This window comes from Ylistrum balloti, unplaced genomic scaffold (genome assembly GCF_031769215.1).
Source record: "Ylistrum balloti isolate Yb309-2 unplaced genomic scaffold, AGI_CSIRO_Ybal_v1 Utg371032, whole genome shotgun sequence".
Taxonomy (NCBI): Eukaryota; Metazoa; Mollusca; class Bivalvia; order Pectinida; family Pectinidae; genus Ylistrum; species Ylistrum balloti.
Window position 1 is genome coordinate 270,637 of NW_026782573.1, and position 26,788 is coordinate 297,424.

At 35.2% G+C, this 26,788-nt stretch overlaps 1 protein-coding gene across 1 annotated transcript in view; it reads left to right on the forward strand.

Annotated features, from left to right (window-relative positions):
• Positions 1-26,788, forward strand: part of LOC132560200 (leucine-rich repeat-containing G-protein coupled receptor 5-like) — a 78,407-nt gene that overhangs the window by 45,480 nt on the left and 6,139 nt on the right. The window contains exons 2-15 of the mRNA XM_060224853.1: positions 959-1,030; positions 1,899-1,970; positions 9,760-9,828; positions 11,698-11,841; positions 12,357-12,428; positions 12,780-12,851; positions 15,075-15,143; positions 16,001-16,141; positions 17,851-17,991; positions 18,823-18,888; positions 23,186-23,329; positions 24,894-24,965; positions 25,615-25,798; positions 26,417-26,471. Coding sequence (XP_060080836.1) covers positions 959-1,030; positions 1,899-1,970; positions 9,760-9,828; positions 11,698-11,841; positions 12,357-12,428; positions 12,780-12,851; positions 15,075-15,143; positions 16,001-16,141; positions 17,851-17,991; positions 18,823-18,888; positions 23,186-23,329; positions 24,894-24,965; positions 25,615-25,798; positions 26,417-26,471 — 1,373 coding nt within the window. The remainder of the gene's footprint in view (positions 1-958; positions 1,031-1,898; positions 1,971-9,759; positions 9,829-11,697; positions 11,842-12,356; positions 12,429-12,779; positions 12,852-15,074; positions 15,144-16,000; positions 16,142-17,850; positions 17,992-18,822; positions 18,889-23,185; positions 23,330-24,893; positions 24,966-25,614; positions 25,799-26,416; positions 26,472-26,788) is intronic.

Below are 26,788 nucleotides of genomic sequence, written 5' to 3' on the forward strand. Positions count from 1 at the left end.
AACCTGTTCAGCGATTATCGCTGCCCTTGTTTTTATGGTTGACTGTGCATTTATTTTAAAATCAGGAAGAGTGGGAGAAGGTAAAACAAGTTGAATTTTTTTTGTTATCTAATTCTGCGTCCTTTATACAAGACCAAATGTTCTAAATTAGGTAACACCAAAATATTCAAATGGATGGCGAAGACTAAAGCAACTGATATCTAACTTAATGCTTCACAGTAAACTGGCTGACTTTTACCACCAAAAAATGCTGACATTTAAGAAATATTCAACCAAAAATTTCACATTAATTTTACAGAAATTTTATGTGATTTTTGAAGATGCAGTTTTTGCAAAAAATATTCTTTAAAGAAACTATTTTTTGACTATTTCTAGTTTATCTGACACTATTACTGCAATAGCAGTTACGAATATTTCTCGTATATCCAACATCGAATCAAAGAGTTACCACTTCTATCTACTGCTAAATAGATTTGATCATTTGACATACACAGACTTATTAGAACATCAAGCTTCAAAGCTCGATATCTCGATAACTGCTAGCCAGGCAGAACAAAATGTGTTAAAACCAATATCCTTCCTCTTTATCATGTTATAATTACTATCAATATCAAAGTGAAGCGGTACAACACAAGTATTTTTGGAATTCGAAATATGCAAATTTAAAGGATGCAATGGCGTTTAAGCACCAATTAAATTGAAAACAAAAAATAAAAAGTCCATAAAACACTGTAAGATTAATATTTTTTCTCCATAGACAATCGTACCCTATAAACATATATATTCAAATATATCAATTATTAATTTTAATGTGTTCACATAGAACAAAACAAAACCAAATGATAGAATATTATACTGAATTATTTGTAGAGCAAAAACATGCTATTATTATATTGTCTTGCCAGGTATTCAACAAGAAATATTTCATTTTTATCGTTACATATATATATATTTCCAGGGACTTGATGATGAACAACATTTCCACTATCCCTGATTATGCCTTTGCAAGATACCAGCACCTTCAAACATTGTAAGTATAAGGAAATAAAAAGGAATAATTGGTTTGTTACATTCAAATTTATGCTTGACTGTATGTTACCCTGTATTTCACATATTCAATACAGCTATGGTTCTTTAAAAAGTACTTTGTCGAATATCAAAGATATAAAACTTGAAGACTAAACAGAAAGCTGGAAATGAATTTTCTCTGGTGCAATATTTCAAAGATACATTAAATAAACCCACATAACATAGGCCTGGTTAAATGTACATTTCTCGCTTTAAAAGCACCCTTATAAACATTTAGTGTTTCGTCAATTTTATCTTCATCCCATATACGATTACATAACATTCATATTTGGATTTCGCTTTGGGAATGATTCCTTGTAAAAATGTGACGAGGTAATTGTGAGAAATTTTATTTCTCCTGTCATATGCCATATCTAATCTCTTTGTTAAACCTTTTGACTTTTAGAGTTAGATGTGATAACGTCATCACGATTCCTAGTCAAACATCTGAACGATCTTGATCATATCAGTATAGATATACTCATGCTTTCTACCAAAAATTGTCAAAAGGTAGTGGTATACTGCTGTCTCTCTTAACCTTACCAGCCTTTTTATAAATTATGTAGTGTAAATATTCAAACCACTATACTAAAAACACAAAAACCAACAAGACTTTTTATGTAAGATTTTAATTGCGATTGTGTTGAGATGAAAATATTAGTTTCTGATTTTGTAAATAAAAATAAGCTTTTATACAGATAGGATACCGATATACGATGTGATTTATTTTATAACTTTTGATACATTTTGACGGGATGACTTAACATATGGCTGCACTTCAGAGAAATCGGATCTGTTTTTAAGTTTGTTTTGTTACATTGTCGTTGTAGACGGCTCACCAGCAACGTTCTAATGGAAATGTCATATAAGGCTCTGCATGGTCTTACTCGACTCCAAGACCTGTAAGTATGTTTACAAGTCATCAATTGGCGTTAATGTTTAAATAAGGGTCTGCATTGTGGAACTAATTAAACTAGCCGGATATATCAAAATGTTGGCATACATATTTCATATATGGTCATAAATGGTCGACGAGGATGACAAGTTTATTCGGTGCTATTCTTGTTAACCAATACTTTTTGTCATACAGTATTAGCTCCTTTGTATGCGGTTATCTATTGAGTAGGGAAAATGTTCTTTCCAATGTTATGTAGCATCCCTTATTGTTTCCCTGGCATTATCTTGTTCTTCTTTTATGAACATGACATCATTTAAACATGAAAATACGATTTCCTGACTTGATAACGTTTTAAAAAGTTGTGTTTTCTCAGTCCGATCATTATCTTTTGTCTCTGTGTTTGAAGGTATGTTTTATCTCAGTGCATATGATTCAGACCAGAACCATTCCAAACATGATTCAAATATTCATTTCATTGGGAACATTGCGAGATCGCACAATCCTCTGTTTTGTGAAAATGTACACTATATACAGTTTTATTATTAAGATAAAGTCTCATACATAAAGATGCCTGTTATCATGAATCAATATTGACGAAATCATAGAATTTTATATTCCCGCGTTTCGTTAGTATAGCGGGAATTATTTGTCTTTAGCGACATCGCATGCATATCGCTTCGCACGTTCCGCGTGCGCGAGAATGCGGGTATACGGGTACGAACCCGGATACGTGTTCTGTATGGTCACATTCTAGCTGCCATCTCAGCAGGGCGAACACAGAAAGTCTTCTCGCTCTGTTTTTTCTCAATAATGGACCCCGAATTAAGCAGACATATCAAGTCTACAGTCGATGAGGCACAGGTGGCTATGGTCTCCCGCTTAGGTGTTTTAATGAGCGAAAAGCTGGTCGAATTGGAGGCTAAAATACACGCTAAACAGGTGGACATTTCTAACGCTCAACGGGCCCAGATACGCCAGGACATTATGAATGCTGATAATCACAAGTTCTCCAAGAAAAGTTGTGAAGACCAGTTCAGGTTTAACCAGAAAGTTACTGCCAAGATGCAAGAGGCGGAAGAATCATCACTCCATGTCCCTCGGGCCACAAAAACACTAATTGTAGAAGGTATGGACATGATTAATTACCGCCAAAAGTTGATCAAATTGGCCGACACATCAGAATCCGGATGGAAAGCCGTGGAAGAATATGTGTCCAATCCCCTTGCTGAAGATTCCGACGACGAAAAAAGAATGGACAGAGCACGTTCCAGGGCCGATCGAAAAATAAGGGCTGCGAAGCAGAAATCTGTAACGAAATGGAGATCTCGGTACTCACCATATCAACAACAACGGGTTTATCCAGCACCGACGGAAACAACCAGTCAACCGGATAAAATGGCTATTAGAACCCCGAGGCCCGGTTTGTGTTATGGATGTGGTCGGGCCGGACATTGGAGGTCGGAGTGTCTAGCCATGTCAACTGCGGGATCCAGCACCGTACAAAAGCTAAGTAGAATTTTTGATTCTAAGCATGGTCAGCTTAATAGCGATGAAACCGTTCCGACGGTGGTTGTAAAAGATGTGCTTTCACCTTTTGGTAGGTTAAAGAAATGTTTTGTATATTGGAAAGCTTCTGGCACTAATGACGCGGTTTTATCGGTAATAGCCGATGGTTATAAGTTACCATTCAAAGAAGTTCCGCCGAATGTTCGTTTGCGAAACAACAAGTCAGCGCGTGACAATATGCAGTTTGTTTATGCAGATGTCAAGAAATTGCTTCGTATAGACGGTGTGTCCGAGGTCAAAGGTCGGCCACGTGTTGTAAAACCTCTGACAGTTGCGTACAACCGTGCAAGTAAAGCACGTCTCGTGTTAGATTGTCGTCATATCAATCTATTCTTGCATAAGTTCAAATTCAAATCGCTCGAGAAATGTTTCATCAAGGTGACTTCATGTTCACTTTCGATTTAAAGTCGGCTTATCATCACATTGAAATTTATCCAGAGCACAGAGATATTTTAGGTTTCGAGCTTGAAATAGGCGGAGTTACACGTTCTTTTGTGTTCAATGTTCTTCCGTTCGGTATCTCTACCGCCGACAGGTTGTAAAGCACGTGCGATGTCAAGGTCATCGTTTAGTGCTGTATTAAGACGATGGTATTGGCGGACACGAAACGGTAGGTGGGGCTAGAGAAGCCAGTAATTTCGTTAGTAGTCATGTCGTTATGGGAACGTGGGACGATTCCGAGCGCATGCGCAGCTCCACGTGGAGAGAATTGGAAGCGGCCAAACGAGTTCTGTATAGTACTGTAGGTCAGGTCAAAGGTCACAATGTCAAATTGTTAATGGACAACAAGATCGCGTGTGCTATTGCGAAGGTCGGTAGCGGTAAAACACACCTACAAAAGGTCGCTATGGATATGCACGCGCTCACGTTCTCTAATAGCGTCAATCTTGAAACCCTATGGCTTCCTAGAAACGAAAATACAACAGCAGATTTTCTCAGTAGATGTTACGATTCGGACGACTGGTCCGTTCAGGCATGGGTGTTTGATATTTGCGAGACCAAGTGGGGGGCCACACGAGGTCGATCGGTTCGCTTCAGATTACAACACTAAGTGTAAGCGTTTCAATTCCCGGTGGTGGTGTTCGGGTACAGAGGCTATTGACGCCTTTACCGTTTCCTGGAGTAAGGATAACAACTGGTTAGTGTCCCCTCCCCGGCTCGTTTGCAAAGCTTTAAACAAAATGAGATCGGAAGGGGCATTTGGTACTTTGATTGTTCCAGTCTGGAGATCGGCTTCTTATTGGCTATTTTTATGTCCTGACGACATTTTTGCCGATTTTGTGACGGAGTACATTTCTTTATCCAGAAACGGAGTCACAAAGCGGGGTAGAGGAAAGAACGGGGTTTTTTAGAAAACTATTTTGTCGTTCAATATGCTTGCAGTCCGGTTGGATTTCAGACATTAGCATGTTGTCATATTGATGTGTTGATTATTGTTTTCAACAGGCATAGGCCTCCAGGATCAATTGACAAGGCCGTCAGGGATGCCGGGGTACAAAATGGATCATCGCTCTATTATTTGGCGAGTAACATGGCAATCCGACTCATGGATAGTAAAAGCGAAAACACCAATAAAAAGTACTTCGATATTTTTCGTAAATGGAAGCAGTTTTGTTCGTCACACGACTGCTGTGCATTGCCTGCTAATTCCGTACACGTGGCACTGTACCTCAACTACTTGTTGGACAGACATTCATCTTTTCCCGTCATTTCAACTGTAGTGTACGCCATCAAGTGGGTGCATGAAATCAACGGACTCTCTGATCCTACAACCAACAGTTTCGTTCAGAATATGCTGGAGAGCTCCAAACGGACAGCCCGCAAACCAGTATGCAAGAAGGATCCAGTTAGCAAGGACACTTTAATTGAACTGTGTAATATCTTCTCTAATGATAGAGACTTGCTTGTAGTTCGGGATCTGTCTATGATTTTGTTACGTTTTTCAGGATTTCTACGCTTTAACGAGCTTAGTAACCTCTTGTGTGCAGACCTGAAAATTTTCGATGGTTATCTTTCATTGAAGATCCGGAAAAGTAAAACCGATCAATATCGACACGGAAACGAGGTGGTGATAAGCAAAGGCGAGACGGCCGCCTGTCCTTTCGCGATGGTTCTCAAATACATCGAGATAGCAGATATAGACGTTCATTCAAACATGTTTATGTTCATGCCAATTTTTTTTTTTTTTTTGTAAACTAATTCATAAGAACAAGAGTTTGAGTTACACAGGGGCTAGACAGGCCATTATGAAACGTTTGGCTTTGGTTTGTGACGTTGGCAAGTTGGGGTTGCATAGTTTGCGCACAGGCGGCGCTACCGTCGCTGCAAATAACGGCGTCAATGATCGGTGCTTCAAGAGGCACGGCCGATGGAAAAGCGACGCAAGCAAGGACGGTTATGTTGCCGACTCGTTACACGCTAGGTTATAAGTCACCCAAAAGCTAGGATTGTAGTTTTACAGTAAATGTTTCATCTTGTATACTGAGTATAGTAGTTTTTGTTTTGTAATCAGTCGCGCGTCAATCTTTCCCTTTCTTTGTTTAATTCTAGAACTCTGGCACACTAGTACGGCAAATTTATTTGCTCGTTGTGTTGTTTTTTCGGAAGTAGTGAAGCGAAGACTTTTATATTCCCGCGTTTCGTTAGTATAGCGGGAATTATTAACAATCCTCTGTTTTGTGAAAATGTACACTATATACAGTTTTATTATTAAGATACAGTCTCATACATAAAGATACCTGTTATCATGAATCAATATTGACGAAATCATAGAATTTTATATTCCCGCGTTTCGTTAGTATAGTGGGAATTATTTGTCTTTAGCGACATCGCATGCATATCGCTTCGCACGTTCCGCGTGCGCGAGAACGCGGGTATGCGGGTACGAACCCGGGTACGTGTTCTGTATGGTCACATTCTAGCTGCCATCTCAGCAGGGCGAACACAGTATTTTTTTTTTTTTTTTTACAAATTTATTATCGTTAATTCAAGTCAGTTTCTTTTGTAGACATAGATATATATGTTAGTGGTAATAAAGAAAGTAATTTCGGGGTATCTTCGAAATAACGCAGGTCCAGCGTTACCCTTAGGCCCACCTGTCTGGATGTAATTGTTTTCCTGCCTTTGGATACAGATTTCCGGGGGCTATCTCCGGTTTTTTCTGGGCGCCAGGTGCGAGCTAATGACGGGGATTAGCGTTTAGGTTTTACAAACTACATGTACATTTACAGATACCTATATACCATGAAGCGATATGTAACAGATTGTATAGTAAAATGTATGGTGGCATTAAACTCCTTCTAGAACTCTGGCACGCTAGTACGGCAAATTTATTTGCTCGTTGTGTTGTTTTTTCGGAAGTAGTGAAGCGAAGACTTGTATTATTCTTATCTTCAACGCATTCAAAGAAACAAATACATGATTTCTTGACTCCCACGTCTTCAAGCGTTATTCCTTGACCTTCTGTTTCCTCTTTGATAACCTAGAATCGAAGACAATTATCTTTAAACATTTAAAAAAAACGAGTTGAAGAATCAAAGTAAGAGAATTCCCCTTCCCTGCTCAGAGCCATGACACGTACCGTTTCTTAAGTCGGCAGCAGCCTTGGGCGGAAATATCTTGTGTAACACTAATTGAAATCTTCATTCTCAGAACGATATCAATATTTCTATGAATATGGGTCAGAACTTATCTTCCGCGTGATGTCTAGCAGTTGATATGTATGTGAAGGCGTGTTATACTTCAAAGCGATTTCTACAATGATCAATACGAACTGTTTAACGTCACGTGTCACACCATTATTATTACTTGTGTTTGGTTTGAAATTATCAAGTAAAGCTGTAGTCATGACTTGCGTTGTTATCATTTAAGGACCGAATTTCTGAATGTCTGCTTGAGATATAGTAATGGTTAAAACCTGTCGTTTCGTTTCATTTTATGAAATGGTTTACAAGCATCGAAAGCATTGTTTGACGCCTCCAGCGCCTCCGAACGGATTAATATAAACTTAGCGAAATGTATTGTAAACAAATTAATTCGCTATCCCTACAATATTTACGACGTTGTGATCTGATCGACAAATATCATGGTATCAACACTAAATCCATGATTTAAAAATTTAATTTAATTTAAAAAAACAAATGTATAATACTTGTAATTGAGTTTCGATGCCTTCAGTCGTTCCAATGATATATCTCGGTTGAGCCAACAGGTTGTGTTCTAATGATCAAGAAAGATGTGTCATGTATCTTACAACGGTTGGATTACATAATACAGTATCTGTACACATTTTAAATCTCATATCTTAAGATTCGTATACCTATAGAAAAGCACTGCCATTGTTATCAATTGTTTTCGTATTTAGGGAGATATCGCACTGTTTTGTTTGATGTTATGTTGTTTAATGTCCGATAGTCAGTAAAAGTCATGAACATGCGTAGCATGTTTGTAGGAAGCTGCCGATTGTTCATGTTGGCCTGCTTGTGATAATGTTACCGCATGAAAATGTACTGCCGAAGTCCTCCTGCGGGACATAACACTCGGTTACCTTATTCTGACAACGAGTGAACCAGTCGTTACACCGCCATAATACTGATAATTGAACTGCCAATTTCATAGATTCTGGTATTTTTCGTCCAGAGGATAGAACCTCAAGCCTTCTTACATCGCTGAGGCAATGTCAAGGGGAGGCATTAGGGGTAAGGAATGGTGTTTAGAAACAAGAAAACGACAGAATTCCAGGTTTAGAAATAGGAGCAGCGGATACGGTTCATACGCCCTGTTTGAAGGGAGGAGACTGAGACCTACACCATCACATACTTCAACAATATAAAATATCAATATTATTGTATGTCCTCATTTGAAATAATATTCATAAAATAACATGTGGTTCAAACAATTATGTCCACTTTTCTTTCATTTTCATATCAATCATTAGAGAAAAAGATACCTGCTGGCCAGTAATTGATATACATCTTTGAAAAGAAAAAAATATCTCTTAGGTGTTATCATAATTACCTTTTTGACGGCCCATCAACTCATAAAAAGATCACTACAGCCAATAGGTCTTAAACGACCGAAAAAGGTGAAAACTAATGAATAAAATGATAAATGATAAAACATTTCCTTATTAACCCTTGGCAAGTAGATAAAAAATAATCTAAAATTTTCAACCATTTCAAAAGACGTTTTAGAATCGTTTAATGCTTGGTAGTAAGGCTGTTCGTTCCTCGGTATATATTTTAACGTACATGTATGAACAATTCGAAAATGGGCAAGGACTACCCCACTTCTGCATCTGTTTCTGTATAATCGAAGGTATTTCGTTGACTGTGTACCTTTTTCGCCGCTGTGACGTTAGATAGACGTTCGTTTTAATTTTTTTATTCTAAGGTGGCTACTCTTATCGCCCTCAATTTTCTGCAAACTATCATATATGTAAACACATGTCAATGGGGAAATTCCGGGCTAAATCCGGGTTAGTTATCGATTGTAAGCCCCATTTGTTCTTGACAATTATTGACATCAAACATTCTGATACGTTCCTGTATATGACATTGTCAAAACTAGAGACGCATTTGTTTATTTGAAGAAAAACACCATATTACCGTCAAAATGATAGACGTCTGTTGTCATACATGCGACCAATGATTTCAAAAAAAAAAAAAAAAAAAAAACTCATATTTTCAATTAAATTACAGAAAATGTTCAGATACTCAGCACGTTGTTGAATGACATGGGAAAACTCCCTCTAGTAATACCAGACATATACCGAGAGAGACAACTAAGAATATATCAATATGTTAACATAATCATAATCCCAACGCAAATTCAATAAATCTAACAATAAGTCTGACTTTTTCAAAGTGTGTGCGATCTGTGCGATCTGTGAGGGTATGAGTTGGGTTTTTTTCAAAAAGAAATTTTATTCTGATTAAACTGTAATCCTGTAAAATCGTAAAAGTAAGACTTGAAATGAAGAGCGGACGAGTAATCCTCACCGTTATGATGTTGTTAATTTTCAGTTTGAATGAGTTTGGCGAATCGCATTGCAATTTTATCTTTTGCTGTTTGGTATAACATCCTCATTTATGTTTCATGAATTATGTTTTACTAGCAAGTCTTGTTTTAACGATCTGATCCATATAATTACATTGCCTAGTAGTATTCGTTTTGAGTGAAATTAATGTGTCGTTTTATGTCTCATTACTAAATCCTGTTTGAAACAGATACCTGGATGGGAACAAGTTGAAAACCGTCCCACGGGCCTTCCATGAGCTACATAACCTTGTGAAACTGTAAGTATTACAAGACTAAACATTTTTTTTCAATATTAAAATAATAATAATAATTTCTTTTTAAAGACAAATTTCTATTGCCCAGACAAAGTTGCCGTGCTTCTACTATTGACAAAGCCGTGTGTGTTTTCTGAAACGAATAAACAACCTTTAGAAATGCGATACGCTCCCCCAAAATGCAATTTTCAAAAAAACTAATTTTAGTTTCCAATAGAAAGATATTGGAGACAGTTTCCCATCGACATAACTACTATGTTTTTTTTCTTCTAGAAAACGTTCGTTTGAATTCTTCCTATTTAAAGATTGAGAATAAAAATACTATAAGCGTCTGGCCGAAAACTTTCATCGTTACTATAGATATATAGTTGCGGTAGGATATAAATATAAAGAGATTCATTTATAAACCTCTCGGCTAACGGAAACAGTTGTGGAGTTTCAATATCGATAGACATTTTCAAATTAGTAGAAGTAAGATAGAGAAAACCATAATAGTGTTTCCGCTTCATATATGATCTATGAAGACAAGAAAACGATTTATGATCGTTATCAAATCTATTTCAGCGAACACCTGGTGATCTAAAATGGAAAACTTTGGCGTGATTTAATTGGCTCATATGAAATGGAAATTTAATATCTGTGATATGATTTCAGAAATTATGAGAGAAAATGGGAAATATATCGTGATTTACAATAAAGAAAGCTATATTGTAGCAGGATAGACATTAACATTCGTAAACGCATATATTATGTTCTTATTTATCTGTGTAATTTCAATATCGATATGTCTTTCTAAATTTATTGGCGTGTCATATAGAAAACCATACAAGTGTTTCCTTTTCATACATTTCTATGGTCATATTCATTTTCTGTTTTTGCTAGAATCTAGTGATCAAAAAGGAAAATAAGACGTGGCGTGATTCTGATTGTCTCTCATGAATCAAATGTAACATTATGTTTCTCATGCAATAAAGAAAACTGTTGTAAAATGTATCATCTTAATGTCCCTTCTTTCTTTTACATGAAATACGTGGCGTCAATATCGAAGTAGTCGCTCAACGATTTAATTACGGGTGTTAAAGATAAATTGTTTTATAATAAAAAAAAATTGTCATAAGATATTAAACTATCCTTTTGTAAACGAGTCAGTGAAAGTCTTTAAGAACAATTTATATTGAAATTCGTTACATATTCCTTACATTAATTGTAATTTTCATTATGTATTAAACTGTGTTATTCATATGTTCATATGTCTTACAAAAGCAGTACACAAAAGACGTTGTTCACTATGTTCCTAATGCTTTTTGTTGATTTTACAATGTCTAAATAGTTTGTGAGGTAGATGTCGAATAGATAGGAAATCTGTCTTTGACACACCGCGCTACATACGCTGTTTGTTATTCTTGATTATATTAATATATTTTCATTTCATAGTTTTTGAAGTATTTAATTGAAATTAAATAGTATCTGTTTAGATTATATATTATCTCTTTATGATTTTTCCTTCGCTTATTCTATTGTTATTTGTATTGTTATAATGTATAATGCACATATGTATAGCCGATATTTGTGATAGGTTATGTACATGAATTGGCAATTGTTTTTGATTATGTACATATATATGTATATATCATAACTCATTTCTGTGTTTGTTGGTGACATCCGGGTTCCTTTTGTGACGGATGGTTGCCGCCACTTATATCTATCATACTAAATTAGTGTTGTTCTGTTTTCGAATTGAATCAAATAGTCGTCTGTTTACAAGATATGTGTCAGTTGTGACAAATGGAATGTTACTGAAATGGTTAGAATAACAGCTAACTGACCTTTCACCAATAACAAAATGCAACTGCGTTTCAATACCTGTTTCAGACATCTCGATGCCAATTACATCAACCAAGTGCCTGCGGAGAGCTTCAGGAATTTAAAGCGACTGAAGATACTGCATTTTGAAGCCAACGCTCTTTCTTCATTTCCGGCGGATGCGTGTCAATATCTCTCTTCTCTAGAAATCTTGTAAGATGTTGCAATAACCTATATATGAAGTCGGCTCAAAATCAATCCTAGAACAATATATCAAACAATTTGAATTTGCATAACGACATCAGCGTATGAACTAAACGTCCAAATGAAAGAAAGGTAATATACGCTGGACGAAATCGTGAAAAATGAATATCAAATGATCGCATTGGTATATATTCAATACATTTGTACAATGTGAAGTTAAACGTTTTTCTGCTCTTTAATAATCTGATGATTTCGTTGCCGTTGACCGTATGCGCAATTAAAAACCGTACGAAATTACTAAATTGTGATTATTAATCGCCGCTAATTTCAAGATATAATGAGCACCTTAGATTACGAATTACAGAGGCAAACCATTGACGTATTGTAATGCCTCATCGACATTCTGGACGCTCGGATCAAATGTTTTTCTTGAATCAAATTATTGAACATTAATTGGAATCTGTCCATTATAATTATTTTCGCAGACACGAAACACCAAGTTCTCTTTCCTTTTTCTTTTGCAGGGATTTATCTGTCAACAAAATAGAACGAATCCCTAATTATGCATTCAGCAACCTGACCAACCTGGTGGGACTGTGAGTACATATATATAGATATATAAATGGTTATATCAATGTTAACCTCTCTCACCTGTTTACAATATTAAAGCATGACAACATACGAAATAAAATTTCAAAGATGTTTGGGTACGTTCCGGTACGTATATGGAAGATGATCAGAAAACATGCGGGTAGTTATTAAATTTCATTGAAAATTTCATATTTTAATATGTAAATTAAAACCTACAGAATAAAAAAATGTTAGAATGCAGTGTTGACACAAGTATAAAAGCCGTAACGAATATTTAGTTTTATATCTCGTAACCTTTGTTAATAATCACTCTCTCAATTGATTTCAAACATAATATACAACGAGTTTTATTGCAGATTAATAGCTGACAATCGGCTGACTGAAATCGGCGACTACGCATTTCAAGGATTAAATGTACTCGACAATTTGTAAGTAACTTGGATTACCATGTTATTTGAGTTGATACACCGGCATACCTTTATTTGTCACATATATCCAAGCCGGTTCATATAAGTACAATAAATACTTTCATAAAGAAACCTTACGGAAAGATTATTGCCCCCACCCCCAACCCCCGCCCTAGCCATTTTCGCCATATTAACATAGTGTTCATATCAGTACATTGTCGATATTATTTAACAAAGTAGTAAAAATTGCGTTTCAAGAAATCAGAACCGAGTAAGCAAAAGAATCCACAAGGCATAACAATGAACATATACTGATCATGATTGTAACCCTTAACCTTCATGGACCAGAATCATCTAAACCAAAAGAAGATAATGATGGCGTGACAGGTTCATTGCAAAGAAGCGAGGAATTTGTGACAACAGGGTTATCGGTAGACAGGATGCAACAAGGAGGTTAGGACTTAGGACATGCCCTTGTGTTGAGAAACAAATCGCTAAACGTCTCTGTGAACGGAATCCCTGATATATCACATATGTCTAGAAAAGGATGGAAAATTAAGTATCGTGAATAAGGAATAGACTTGTTCGTCGGCGTTTGATGATGCAAAGCTTTAAAAAAAAGTAGGTTATTACAGACTAGTGTAGAAAGTTGCTTTAAAAGCTCCTTAAATACTAGTAGAGTAAGGTGTAATTACATAGACCAAGTGCAGCCTCATGTTATATATATACATACGAGAAGCATATAGATCAACTTCATCCAGTTTAATATTATGGCGTCAGGCCACTGTGGTGTAGAGGGGCGGGGCACAAAAGACGAAATACAGCGGTTTCTTTACAGGCCTTCTTTTTCTATAGAAATGATTTTTAAAATTTGGTCTGATGTTTCTTTGTTTCAAGAGAAATCAGTTTTATAAAAAGATGGGTCTTGGCCTTTTTGGGGGACCCAATAGAGGGAAATAGAGCAAATTGTTAAAAATACAACTACTCCTGAAGAATGCTCGGGTTTTGCCAAATTTGATCGGAAGCGGGCCCAATAAAGAAATCTTTAAAAGTCTACTCGTATAAACGTATAATGGGTTTTGCACACAATTTTATCGGCAAGCATTTCATTTGAAGGGGCGAAATTTTGTGTAAATAATTATAAACACATCTTCTTCTGAAGGAATGATAAGATTCTTTCTCAATTTTGTCTGAATCATTTTTTGTTATAGAAGACTTTTGTATAAATGGTTTTGCTGTTCCTTTCGGGGTAAAGGGGTTGGAGCCATTGGGAAAATAAATATAATTCTTTATAACCCCTTTTCCTTTAGTTTAGATTAAGTACTTACAGCCAAAACTAGGTGAACAGTACAGGCCCTATAAACATCTTGTTTCGTGTACAGCATCATTGCGTTCTCTGTTCATGAAGAAGCCTGTTGTGGCACACAACAAAATTGATTGATTATCACTTTCCAACAATTGCCAAAGTCGCACTACAAATGGCGATATTTCTGTATCATTATTACGACTTCTGTCCATGAATGAACGCTTTTGTCAGTACATTTCGTGGGAAGAAACTCAATTACCACTGACAAATAAGGCTTTAATCTAGTATAGGCAATCAGCTTGATTTCGCTTCATTTATGGTTTTACAAGGTAAACAATGCCTTAATAAGCAGCAGGCGTTTCTGATATTTCTCGAGTCTACCTCATTTGGCCCAGTTAGGCCCACTCGTTTTCGTTTGTGCTTCTACGTACCGGTTTTCCGCTCATAATTAACAAAAGTTGAAATGATCTTTTATCGAATTTTTAAAAAATTATCTCTTTGTGCTCCATATAACCGCATTAACATATTAATATACTAATTGGTGCCTTAAGGCAGATTGTGAAGCTAAAGCAGCTTTGTTATTTTGTTATTTATCCTGGTACATTCTAAAGCTAGTTTTACAGACTTTAAACCGATTTTTTAATATGACATTGGTAAATTCATTGGACAGTAAACGTAGACAACAAATCGAATTCTATTAAACCGGCAATAGGTGACATGGTCTCTTTGCTATAGAAACTGCTGACGAGAAGTTGTCGCCTTTGCCCCTCTTTTTTGTCCATCATTATTGGTAATGATGATCTTTCTAGTAAAACGTTAATACCTTATTCGGACTGGATGGGTATGTGTGTTGGGAGGGGTTATGTTTTTATGTGAAAGCTATCTCTCATTGTACACTGATATAAATGGGTTTTTATTTATCAATGTTGTATTGATAGAGTTCTTGACGGGAATTTTCTGAAGCACATTCCACCAGCTTTTACAGCTTTGGGAGACCTTAAAACACTGTGAGTATAGTAATCGATGTTATAAAATGCCAAGATTTTCCAAGTTAATTTACAAACATATTGCATACATTGAATGTTCACATTGATGGCTGCCCTACGTCTATAAGAAACCCTTCACAACAATAAAAACATGAATCATCAACGTAGTTTGATTGAAGTGTTTTTGCATCACGACAAGTTGAAGTCGATTACGTAGCAATCATGCCACCAAAATCCACAAAAATGCATAAAAGGCCTGCGTATGAATAGAACGTTCAATACAATGTAATATAGTATAGCAATATAACGAATAAAACTGCATCATACAGCTATTGCAGCATTCTATAAATAGTCTGTGATGATAAGAGTCTATTTTTCAACCTATGAGGCGACTAAGGAAAATCAAATTTGGATCGAAGCAAATGTAAAAACCAGACGAAGGTGAACTGACCTCGGAAGTTCAATAACTTTGTAATGTTTGATACAGAATGATTCTTTTAAAAAATCCAGTACTTTGAATTATGCCACTATTTAAATGATAAGGCATGCAGGTTATGCAATGACTCCTTGGCTTGAGTCGTCTAATATTGCATAAATATGTGTTGCAAAGATGTTTCATTCAGTTACATTTTCTTAATGTTTAGACAGTGGCGTGGACAAAAACCATTCAAACTCATGAAAAGAATACTTTCAATTAACAGTTGTGCTAATGGTTATCAATTCATAACATAATTTTTTTGAGGAAGTTGTTACCATCCGTTTTGTTTTGAATAAAACTGCTTATATCACAAAATTGATTCCATTCTAAAATGCAGCTTGATGCCATATGTTTAATCAAACTGTCATTCTCTTGTAACTAATGTCATAATTGCTTACAGGCAAATACAGGACAACCAGATCGCGCACATTCCCGACAATGCATTTGCTGGAAACAACAAGATGCATATGCTGATGCTCAAAGATAATCCAATCGTTTCATACGGAAAACTGGCTTTCAGTAACTTACCATTGAAGAACTTGTAAGTTATTCACACCAATTCCAAGATAATTTGGCAAGAAGTTGGTATACAGGAAATTTTATTCTGTGTGAGTCCCCAGAGAATTGAGATACTGATTAACCATTACTAAGGGACAGACCGTCTGAGTTTTAAATAACTATCGATTATAGAACGCTGTACTGTCTTATTATTATCAAAATAGACATATAAGACATCTCCAGTTCTGTGTGTAGACGTATTACACACACGGACGCGTACTATATATTACAAATCGGAATCTTTACCAACTATGTTGAATTGATCAGCTAAATTCTGACCCTTGTAAGAGCCTTGTTGGGCAAATGTGTTCTTCAAAGTTTTGTTTAATGTAAAGATTAAAGTCAACTGTGAAAGGGTGTAGCCACCTTCATTCAATTCTGTATAAAATAAGAACACAACGTTTTACCAATTGACTGTTTAATCACTGTCACAACCATTCACATCAACGCCTAATGCTGTAGACAGCTTTGGGATTGTTTTGTGTTGTATTTATCTGGTTCTCACTTAAGAGAAAGCATCGACAATGTTTCAGGGTTTTTTCTTTTGATTTGATTGTCTTCCCTCATTGTCATAAATGATAATTTATCACTTCCGACTTTCGATCAGCATTGTATTCATGTACATGCCCTGGTAAAGTTTGGAGAGTGAAGCACACACAAGGAAACTCAATAATGTTACGCTTTTCATGTTATGACGAATTTGAACGATAAAAATACCGGGTACAATTATGTTATATAAGGTATTATGATATCCAAGTTTGGTGACTTATGTATCAAAGTTTATCGTAATAGCACGTGATTTATCCGGCGTACGTACACACGTGAAAACGATCTACACACATCTAGTATTGAATATCATGATTTAACCTATATCATAAATAACTGACCCGAGCTAAGTACGGCAACATCGTTGGGTCGTCACAAAAAATCCGAAATTTTGTAGAATTTATAAAAAAGTCTCTTTAGAATTTTAGATTTTTTTATTCATTTTCATTCGATGACGTAATATAACGGTATTTATTAGCCCATTATCATGAAATGATGGGTTATTCAAATTGCCTTTTGTCCGCATCTTCATAGAAGATGTAGATGTAAAAACTTGTGCTCATGTACAATAAAATATGTTTCAATCAAAAATGTGTCGTGCGCGTCCGTGTCCCTGTCCTTGTCCGTGTCACGTTTACGCGTGGACTGGAGATGTCTATTAAGTATATACATATAGCAAGTCCGTATATTCTACATGTCCCTGAAATATTCATCATTACAACAGACGAAAGAATGTAACATGTCTGCAAAGCGTTGATTAAAATGAAAGATACTTAAACACCTCTTTCTTTACATTATACATATGACAAGACACAGACATATTTTGATTTAATGTTATGGTATACGCCTGTGCTTTGAGAGGCGGGGGGTGTTGAGGGGGGAGGTTTTTTTCAGTGATAGATGTAAGTATCCATAAAATGCATTAGCGAAAAATGGAAATGCACGTATTGATCTTCCAAATGGACGTGGAATTTGATATATCGCAAAAAATCAATTTTCCAGATATTTGTCGTAAACTTTTAAATTCTCTATTTTCTCTCCCAAATTGACGCGAAGTTTTACCTCACAGCTAAACAATGACATTGATAGAATATCACGTCATATTTAGTTTGACAAACATACTAAGTATATTTTCTCTCTGTATAGACACATATCGGAGGCCAGAGATACGACGGAATTTCCTGATCTGTCTAGCGCTATTCATCTGACTACTCTCAAACTGGACAGATCTGCCATAACCGAGATACCTTCTGACTTTTGTTCCTCTCATCCCGTTCTCACTGAAATGTAAGTACAGTTGTACTCTTAATATAATGGATAGTCATTAAGGATTCGTGGCACATTGATAACAATCTGTGGCAAAAATCGATTTCAAGTAAAATATTATTATTGCATACACCAAATTAGTAAATGCGATATTACGTATTACAGAAGACATCTTCGCAAGCATATACAAAGGTTAGTCGCCTCTTAGAATACCAAGCAGGTGAGATATTGAAGGTTGTACAACAGGCACACAAATGAAAATGAGATTTAGATTGAGTCGAATAATGAGTTAACTGCAGCAGACAAATGTTTCGTCCTTTTCGGACTCATTAGCGATGCTACGGGTAAAAAATGTTGATACCTTAGAAGCAATGTATGGAAGCCTATATTGATCTTAAGAAATGTCACAGTAAAAATGGGGATTACTAGGCCTACGACTTAATACTTTAAGTAATTTAGAGGCACCTGATTACTTTTTTTTTAAAACTACATGTGTATATTCTGAAGTGTGCTAAAATACAGTTTACGGCAAACCTCTAGGACATTTTTTTTTTCATTTTATAAATATCCGTATGTGGCGCTTTCTCTGTAATGCTTGTTGGACTCTTCAGCATGATAGTATTTGCAGATCTTGTTTACCTTGGAGAATTGGTCTGGTTTCAAGTCTATCTATAGACGTGTACAACTTCAAAGGTCACTTTTGATCTATTTGGAAGCAAAATAAAAAGTATGAAACAAAGATATTTCAAAGATTATCAATAGATCTGTATTTATAGATATTACTTGTGATTTTAAATAAGGGTTTAATAGACAATAACTTTTAACCGTTGGTGTATATTGCTGTTTTTGCAGAAATATTCATTCCAACAACATCAAAACGATCCCGGATTTGAAAGAATGCCATATGCTGAAACTGGTGTAAGTATATCAAGTAAATGAAAATAAACAAAAATTATGAAATAAAAAATCATCAAAGAAAATAAGTACGAAGAAAATCAGATAAGGTGTTCTAGAAGGATATGCGTCTTCTGGTTCATCGCCGGCACTCGAAATTGAAATTTTGGTCAATCAAAGTAAGTAAGGCCATGTTCCAATGTGAAAACAAGATCAATACCGATCTGGCATACTAACGAGCAGCTTCAAATACGGCCAATTTCATTCACATTGCAGAAATAAAGAGAATGTTTCAAAACGAGATCACTATTACAACAATGCAACTCCCTCGAAATTTTTATCAACCTGCATATCTTGAAACCCTGTTTTAAACTTATCTCTCAGCTGTCGACATCGTGAATGAAATATTGATATTGGGATCAATCCCTTGAATATTGAATCAACTGCGACACCTAAATACTATTGCTGGGAAAGCAGGGTTGTTCTTATCTGTAAATAGAAATTCTAAAGAAAGAAATCGAAACTATTACGTTTACTATACAACTTGGTGGAAAGCTATCCTGGTTGGTTTCGTTGTAGAAAAAGATCGAGGTAAGCGATTAATATAAAAGAGACTGTTGTGTCATTGGTTTCCTGTTCTTGCGGGTATATCCGTTTGACATGGTCAATAGTTTACTATGAAATCAGAAACAAGTTAGCAAAGAAAGGGGCACAGTGCGTTAAGCGAGTGTAAGTCAATTTACGTAGCAAACAGTGGAAAGTGTAAACAAGCAGATACAAATAAAACTCTCTATCACGTGATATTAGGAAAGTGATAAGAAATGAGATTTATTTACAACTGTAATGCCACAACAGTTTATTTGAGTCTTGATGATAGATTAATTTACATTCATAATCTGGTTATTGGAATCAATACGGTTACATGAAGACCGAGAGTTTGAGCTGTTTGAGGTATTTGATATGAATTTGCCTCTTTATTTTTATTCACAGCTGTCAATAGCATTAATATTTGTTCACAACTTCTAGAATAATTTGCAATACCTACAAAACAATTTCTCGTCCGGAAATTAGTTACCGCTTCGTGAGATTTATTATGTCTGGCTACGACGTTGACTTCCTTGCACCTTTCAGCTCGTACACATTGGAAAAAAATATATCGCGTTCGCTTCTTTCTGTTCACGATGGAATCTCCTTGCAATGAAGATTAGATAGCAGCTGCTGGAAGCTTCTTTTCAAATTCGAAACGACAATATTCAACTCGTAGACATTCTTATAAAATCCATATCGTTTAATAGTTTGGACTTGATATGCCACACCATCACTTTAATCATTGTTCAACGACACTCCCAGCTGTTAATGTGATGGTAGATAATTTGGAAAACAAAGAAAGCGATAACGGGTCGCTTTTAAACAATAAACCGATATCAAAGCATAAAGTGTATCTTTTATCTACTCTCTTTCTGATACTATTCTTTTATATAAACTTGGCCATAAGTTTTGAACCATCAATTTCATTGTAAAAATTTTAATCAAAACTTAAATTTCCTTTTGTAAAAATATACCTTGTTCTATTTTTTTTTTTTTTTTTTGTTTAGTGTCGTATGCCACCAAGATATATATCAATATTAACGATTTTTAGTGTCAGTCATTCTGCTATTTCTCTTTAATAGACAACATAAGTGGGTTTGGCCATCGAAGAGTAAAACGTCAGATAGAGATTATATGCTTCTTTTAATCATGCACGTGCTCATACTGTATTTAAACCACCAATGTTCGCGTTGTCCGGTCCGCGTTATCATGATTACATTTTGCGCGTATCAGCATTTGGTGATGGCAGTGTAACTGTAAGCTTCTCTAGCATGTCCTTAATAGAACTTTAAATGGGCAACAGTATCATGACCACATCATTCGACCCTTGACAAATAGGCCTAATGGATTACAATGCCAAATCATATAGTATCCACTTAGTTCAAGACTATTTTCTACAAGAAGTGATAGAGACGTTCCAATGCCCTGTAATGTAACCAGACATTAACCAAATTGAGCATATATAGGACTTCCTCGCACAGAAAGTCGATGCATGGGATCAAAAATGACAAACAATCGGAGAATTGTGTGTTGCATTGAATCAAAAGTGGCAGAGGTTTCCTCAGAGCAAGATTTGGCATCTGGTAAATGGTATGAGAGGACGGGAAAAAGAAGCGTGGTGCCTATAATCGATATTTTCATACAAAATAGAGCTCGTTGATTCGTTAATCTGCTTGATAAAGTTACATGTTTTGGTGATTTGCTGACGTATCTGTCAATGACAGGCTGTTAATTTCAAACTTTTTCAAGACTTTGGGAAAGCCGTTTTGAGCAGCATTCCACTGTTGTAATTTCTTTTCACATTGACTGGTGCAGTTTCATTATATCCCTTATTGAGATGGCTTTGGCTATTTTTCTTGAAAAAATATTCAGTTTCTGGTTATACATTTTAAAGGTTTAAAGGAGTCGTCATTCAATATGAGGACTCTAAATATTGATACCATATAACTGAAAAATCGTATACATTTTTGGTTTGACTCTTTAGTGGTGAATTGATAAAATATTACCTATTTCAATTCTGATTTGTCATTTCATTGGACACTCTTTGTAATTAGTAATAGCATACTTATTCCTACATACTTAAACTCATAAAATTGAAGAAACGCCATGAAGATATTTACTTGTAATTCACGAAAACCAGTGACATAATTCAAACGCCATTGTATCCTAAACTTATACAAGATTATATTAATTGGATTGGCACTACGGTGGAGAATGGGCGTAACATCTTTAAAACGCCAATGAATTTTATCATGGCATGTTTTTGTTCTATATGCACAAGAGCAAAATTGAAATATCTTCCTATAATATTAAGATTTACAAGACGGAAGTTGTCGATGATGCAGAAGACACTCTTCCAGATCACCTGGTCTTATTTTCATTCCACTTTGCAGGACTCTCCGTGTAAATCTTGCTTTTGTTCATATTTTGCCCTAGTGTTATTAATTTTGAGTTTGTGATTATATTGACATGTTGGTATTATTTTTTTTTTTTTTTGAAACTCTATCTATGAACATGTGAGAATATTACATTCTCTGTTTAATCCTGTTGCCACGTTCTTTCAATAAACTTACTGCACTTGTCCTTCCCTTTCCTTGTATAGATATATAAAATTATCTGCATTGTGAATGAGTTTTGCATATACATTTGCTCATACAATAGTTCACTAAAAAATATCAATTTGGTCGTTTGACGAATCGGTTGCAAAAACAAGTGTGTTGGCTGTATCTATGATTTAACATTCACATTTCAGATTAATATAACGTTACAAATGTGAAGAAGCATTTTAGAACAAAACAGTAACATTTGTCAATGGAAAAAAAAACAGTGATGTATTGCGATAATGTTGGTGCCATATCGCTTTCGACTCAGTGGGCTGGTGCCGTTAAAGTCTATGAGAGTGTATACTGTACTGTGTTCAGTCCCTGAGATCGAGAAGGAGAAAATCAATATAACGAACTTGGTAATCAAATACATGTCTATAAGTCAGACGAGATTCGTGCGTTCTGACAATTCCTGTATTAAATTAGAAGACGCAACAGATAAAGGTATAGAATACAACTCAAACTGTAAACATTGTAAGTTTGTTTCTCTTTGAGGTATCATATTCGTCTTTAAAGTTCAATGTATTGTTCCGATAAACTTTCGGTAACAAAAAGTACATAAAAAGGATTTTGTTTTGAAGAATTTTCAGAGGTAAAAGATTAAGGTTTATACCAATAACCGAAATTTATCCTGAAAAAATCTAAATGATTAGTCTCCATTCATTCCATAATCTTCGTAGTTTCATGCCACGAAATTTGTATTATGGTTATTCGCACCAGTGAATCTTTCCAAAAACTGTTACTTACATAACCTCGCACTACCTTGATCCTCAGCTAGAAGTTGCAATTTAAGTTTGAACAATCCAAAGTAGACTATCTTTTTCAATATTATGGTATCATTTAATATATTATTCGGCATATATGGTATTTCTTATCTATTTTATTTTTAGTTTGCTTTACATCGTTACATATGACAGTAGTCTGTCGTGTGTTATATATTTTTGTCAGAAGAACTTGCCTTCATAAAGCAATAAACCAACAGTATTGTGTTTTCGCCATGAGAACAACATCGGGAGAAAGCGTTCAGAAAGCAATTGTCTACCCCATGATCATCATTTGAAAATTCAGAAGCAGCAACTGTTGCTCATATTTAAATGAATTTCGAACATGAAACAATCTTCTAATTCCAGGAACTTTGGTAACAACGACATAGCGTCCCTTGATGGCAATTTGTTCGGCAACCTGACACACCTAAAGGACCTTACTCTTACCCGTAACCGCATTACGTATATCCCTGAGGATGCATTCTCTGGTCTCGTCAAGCTTGATTATCTGTGAGTATAGATTCGGCTATCTGTGATTACAGACTCGAATGTCGGTGAGAAGAGACTCTTTAACATTCTTTTAGTAAAGAGTCAAGACTCAACTCTCTGTTGGTACTGGCTCTACTATCTTTAGGTGTAGATTTCACAACCTGTGAGTACAGACACAACTCTCTTTGAGTAAGGACTTGACTGTCTGTGTGTAAACTCGAATATTTTAGCTAATAATCAACTATCATAGTATGAATACATACCTCTGTGAGTAAAGACTGGACTGTCTCTGTGTGTAGATCGAATATCTGAGTAAAGACTCGACTGTATGTGAGTATGAACACATCCCTCTGTGAATAAGACTGGACTGTCTCTGTGTGTATACTCGAATATCTAAGTAAAGACTCAACTTTATGTGAATTTATACTCGTCTGTGTTATGAGTAAAGACCTAACTATATGTGAGTTTATACTCGTCTGTGTTATGAGTAAAGACTCAACTATATGTGAGTTTATACTCGGCTGTGTTATGAGTAAAGACTTAACTATATGTGAGTTTATACTCGGCTGTGTTATGAGTAAAGACCTAACTATATGTGATTTATACTCGGCTGTGTTATGAGTAAAGACTCAACTATATGTGAGTTTATACTCGGCTGTGTTATGAGTAAAGACGCAGCTTTATGTGAGTTTATACTCGGCTGTGTTATTAGTAAAGACTCAACTATATGTGAGTTTATACTCGTCTGTGTTATGAGTAAGACTCAACTATATGTGAGTTTATACTCGGCTGTGTTATGAGTAAAGACCTAACTATATGTGAGTTTATACTCGTCTGTGTTATGAGTAAAGACCTAACTATTTATACTCGTCTGTGTTATTAGTAAGGCTGTGTTATGAGTAAAGACCTAAATATATGCGAGTTTATACTCGGCTGTGTTATGAGTAAAGACTCAACTATATGTGAGTTTATACTCGTCTGTGTTATGAGTAAAGACCTAGCTTTATGTGAGTTTATACTCGGCTGTGTTATGAGTAAAGACTCAACTATATGTGAGTTTATACTCGTCTGTGTTATGAGTAAGACTCAATTATATGTGAGTTTATACTCGGCTGTGTTATGAGTAAAGACTCAACTATATGTGAGTTTATACTCGGCTGTGTTATGAGTAAAGACCTAACTATATGTGAGTTTATACTCGTCTGTGTTATTAGTAAGACTCAACTTTATGTGAGTTTATACTCGGCTGTGTTATGAGTAAAGACCTAACTATATGTAAGTTTATACTCGTCTGTGTTATTAGTAAGACTCAACTTTATGTGAGTTTATACGCGGCTGTGTTATAACTATATGTAAGTTTATACTCGTCTGTGTTATTAGTAAGACTCAACTTTATGTGAGTTTATACTCGGCTGTGTTATGAGTAAAGACCTAACTATATGTGAGTTTATACTCGTCTGTGTTATGAGTAAAGACTCTCTGACGAAGGTCGTTTTAGGCGCTAGTGCTGGAGGTGTCTCTTTATTTGTAAAGTGGTTTAGAGGAATGTTTTTTTGTAATAAATCTAAAAATGTTCTTGTTGTAGTGATTTGTCTAAAAACAAAATCAAAGAAATTGACGACGACGCTTTTACGGATTTAACAGAACTGGTAGAATTGTAAGTATCATTGCATGATCATAATTGTACAAACGACACACAACATTTCATGATTAAGATTGGGAGGGGTGGGGGTGAGGCGGGCAGACTCCATTATCAGATCAAATTTGTAATTTTCATATATCAGATAATTTTTTAATAGCGTCAAGTACATGTGTATTTTCTGAACCGTGCAACTATTCGAGAGAATGAAAATGTGGTGGCAAGCACGTTAAGAACAAAAACAAAAAACAAACTTTTTTTTTCAAGATGGTTATGGTATCTGATATCATCACATAAATATATAAAAGGATATATTTGTTTGTTAGGGCCCATTTCATTGATAAAAAGCCTTGAGAGAAAAGAATACAAATCAACTTAAGCTTTAAGTGTGATCAAATAATAAATAGAGCCTTAAATGATATGCTTACTTTTTGGATTAGTTAAGTCTAAAAGGAGGATTTTCTTTAGATAAATATCTTGATATAAAATACACTATCTTCATATAAACCGGGGTTTTTTTTATTTTATTTTTTCACTTTAAATTCGAAAAGAAAAATATTCACCAGTATGAATTTAGTTGTAGCTGTTATTATTTTTACCTATTTAATGTGTTAATTAAGCAGCAATACTAATGTTATATCAATGTTACTGATATTTCTCTTCCCAGAAATTTAAGTGAGAATGAGTTTCCACGCCTACCTATTGACGGTCTACAGAAACTACGAGTTTTAAAAACGTTCCATAATACCAACCTTCAGGAAGCCCTTCCTTCTGCCAGACTACCTAACATCGAAATTCTTGTCCTGTCATATGCCTACCATTGTTGTGACTTCATATATGGCGGCAGAAAGGTAACAAAGAAAACACGTTGTATATTTATCTACTTTTAACAAAGAACATGTAAATGATACGGTTGTGACGTAATATGGAGTCATGGCCAGAGACAGGTGCTATCCCGATCCAAAGGAATCTTAAAATTAAAATACACTCTAAGAGTTTCGTTTTTCCTTATTTCAATTATAAAAGTCATGATAGCGTTAGAAGCTATTGTTTCATATAATTTCCTATCACGTCCAGTAAATTTATTAATAATTTTCCGGCACGTCAATGTTTTAGAACTGGAAATGCAAATGATAGGAGACGGAATTCCTCGTGTGGAAATATGGGGAGATAAATATGCCCTTTCTTAAGGAAAAAGATAATTAATTTTACGATATTGGATAATTTTGGTTTGGTTAAACACTCAGCTGTTGATTTATGTGTATTTGCCTCACCTCATCACAAACAACTGGAAGATTCTAATAAGCGTTTGCTTCATTTTTTTTTTTTTTCACCCACAATATATAGAGAACGCCAGTTAATATAACACCTTATCCTTAATAACATTCAAATAAGATTAGTTGTCTCTGTATTTGTGAAGTAACAGACGCTGTATACCTAAGTACAGTTTGTACAAAAATTGATTCTAGGACTATGGAGAAACCAAATTGAAGGAGGATGTCCGCTGGCTTAATCATAAGCATGGTGTTGTTGATGATGATATGGACTTTGGTAGGTATCTGATCAATGTGCATAAGAAAAATAATTTTGCTATCATCACCTTATTTAAAAAAAAAACTATAATATTATCCTCGAAACAAAGATTTGTTTTCGAAACTAACATTGAAATTTATTATTTAATTTTAGCATCACATTCCGAACATTCATTCACTGTCATATATGATTTAATTGTTATACTTTCACTTCATTGTTTAACTTACAATTCAAAAAGAAGTCTGTATTTTTCATATTAGAATAATTATTAATTATACTTTTATTTTGCTGTTTCTAAAAATGAGAAA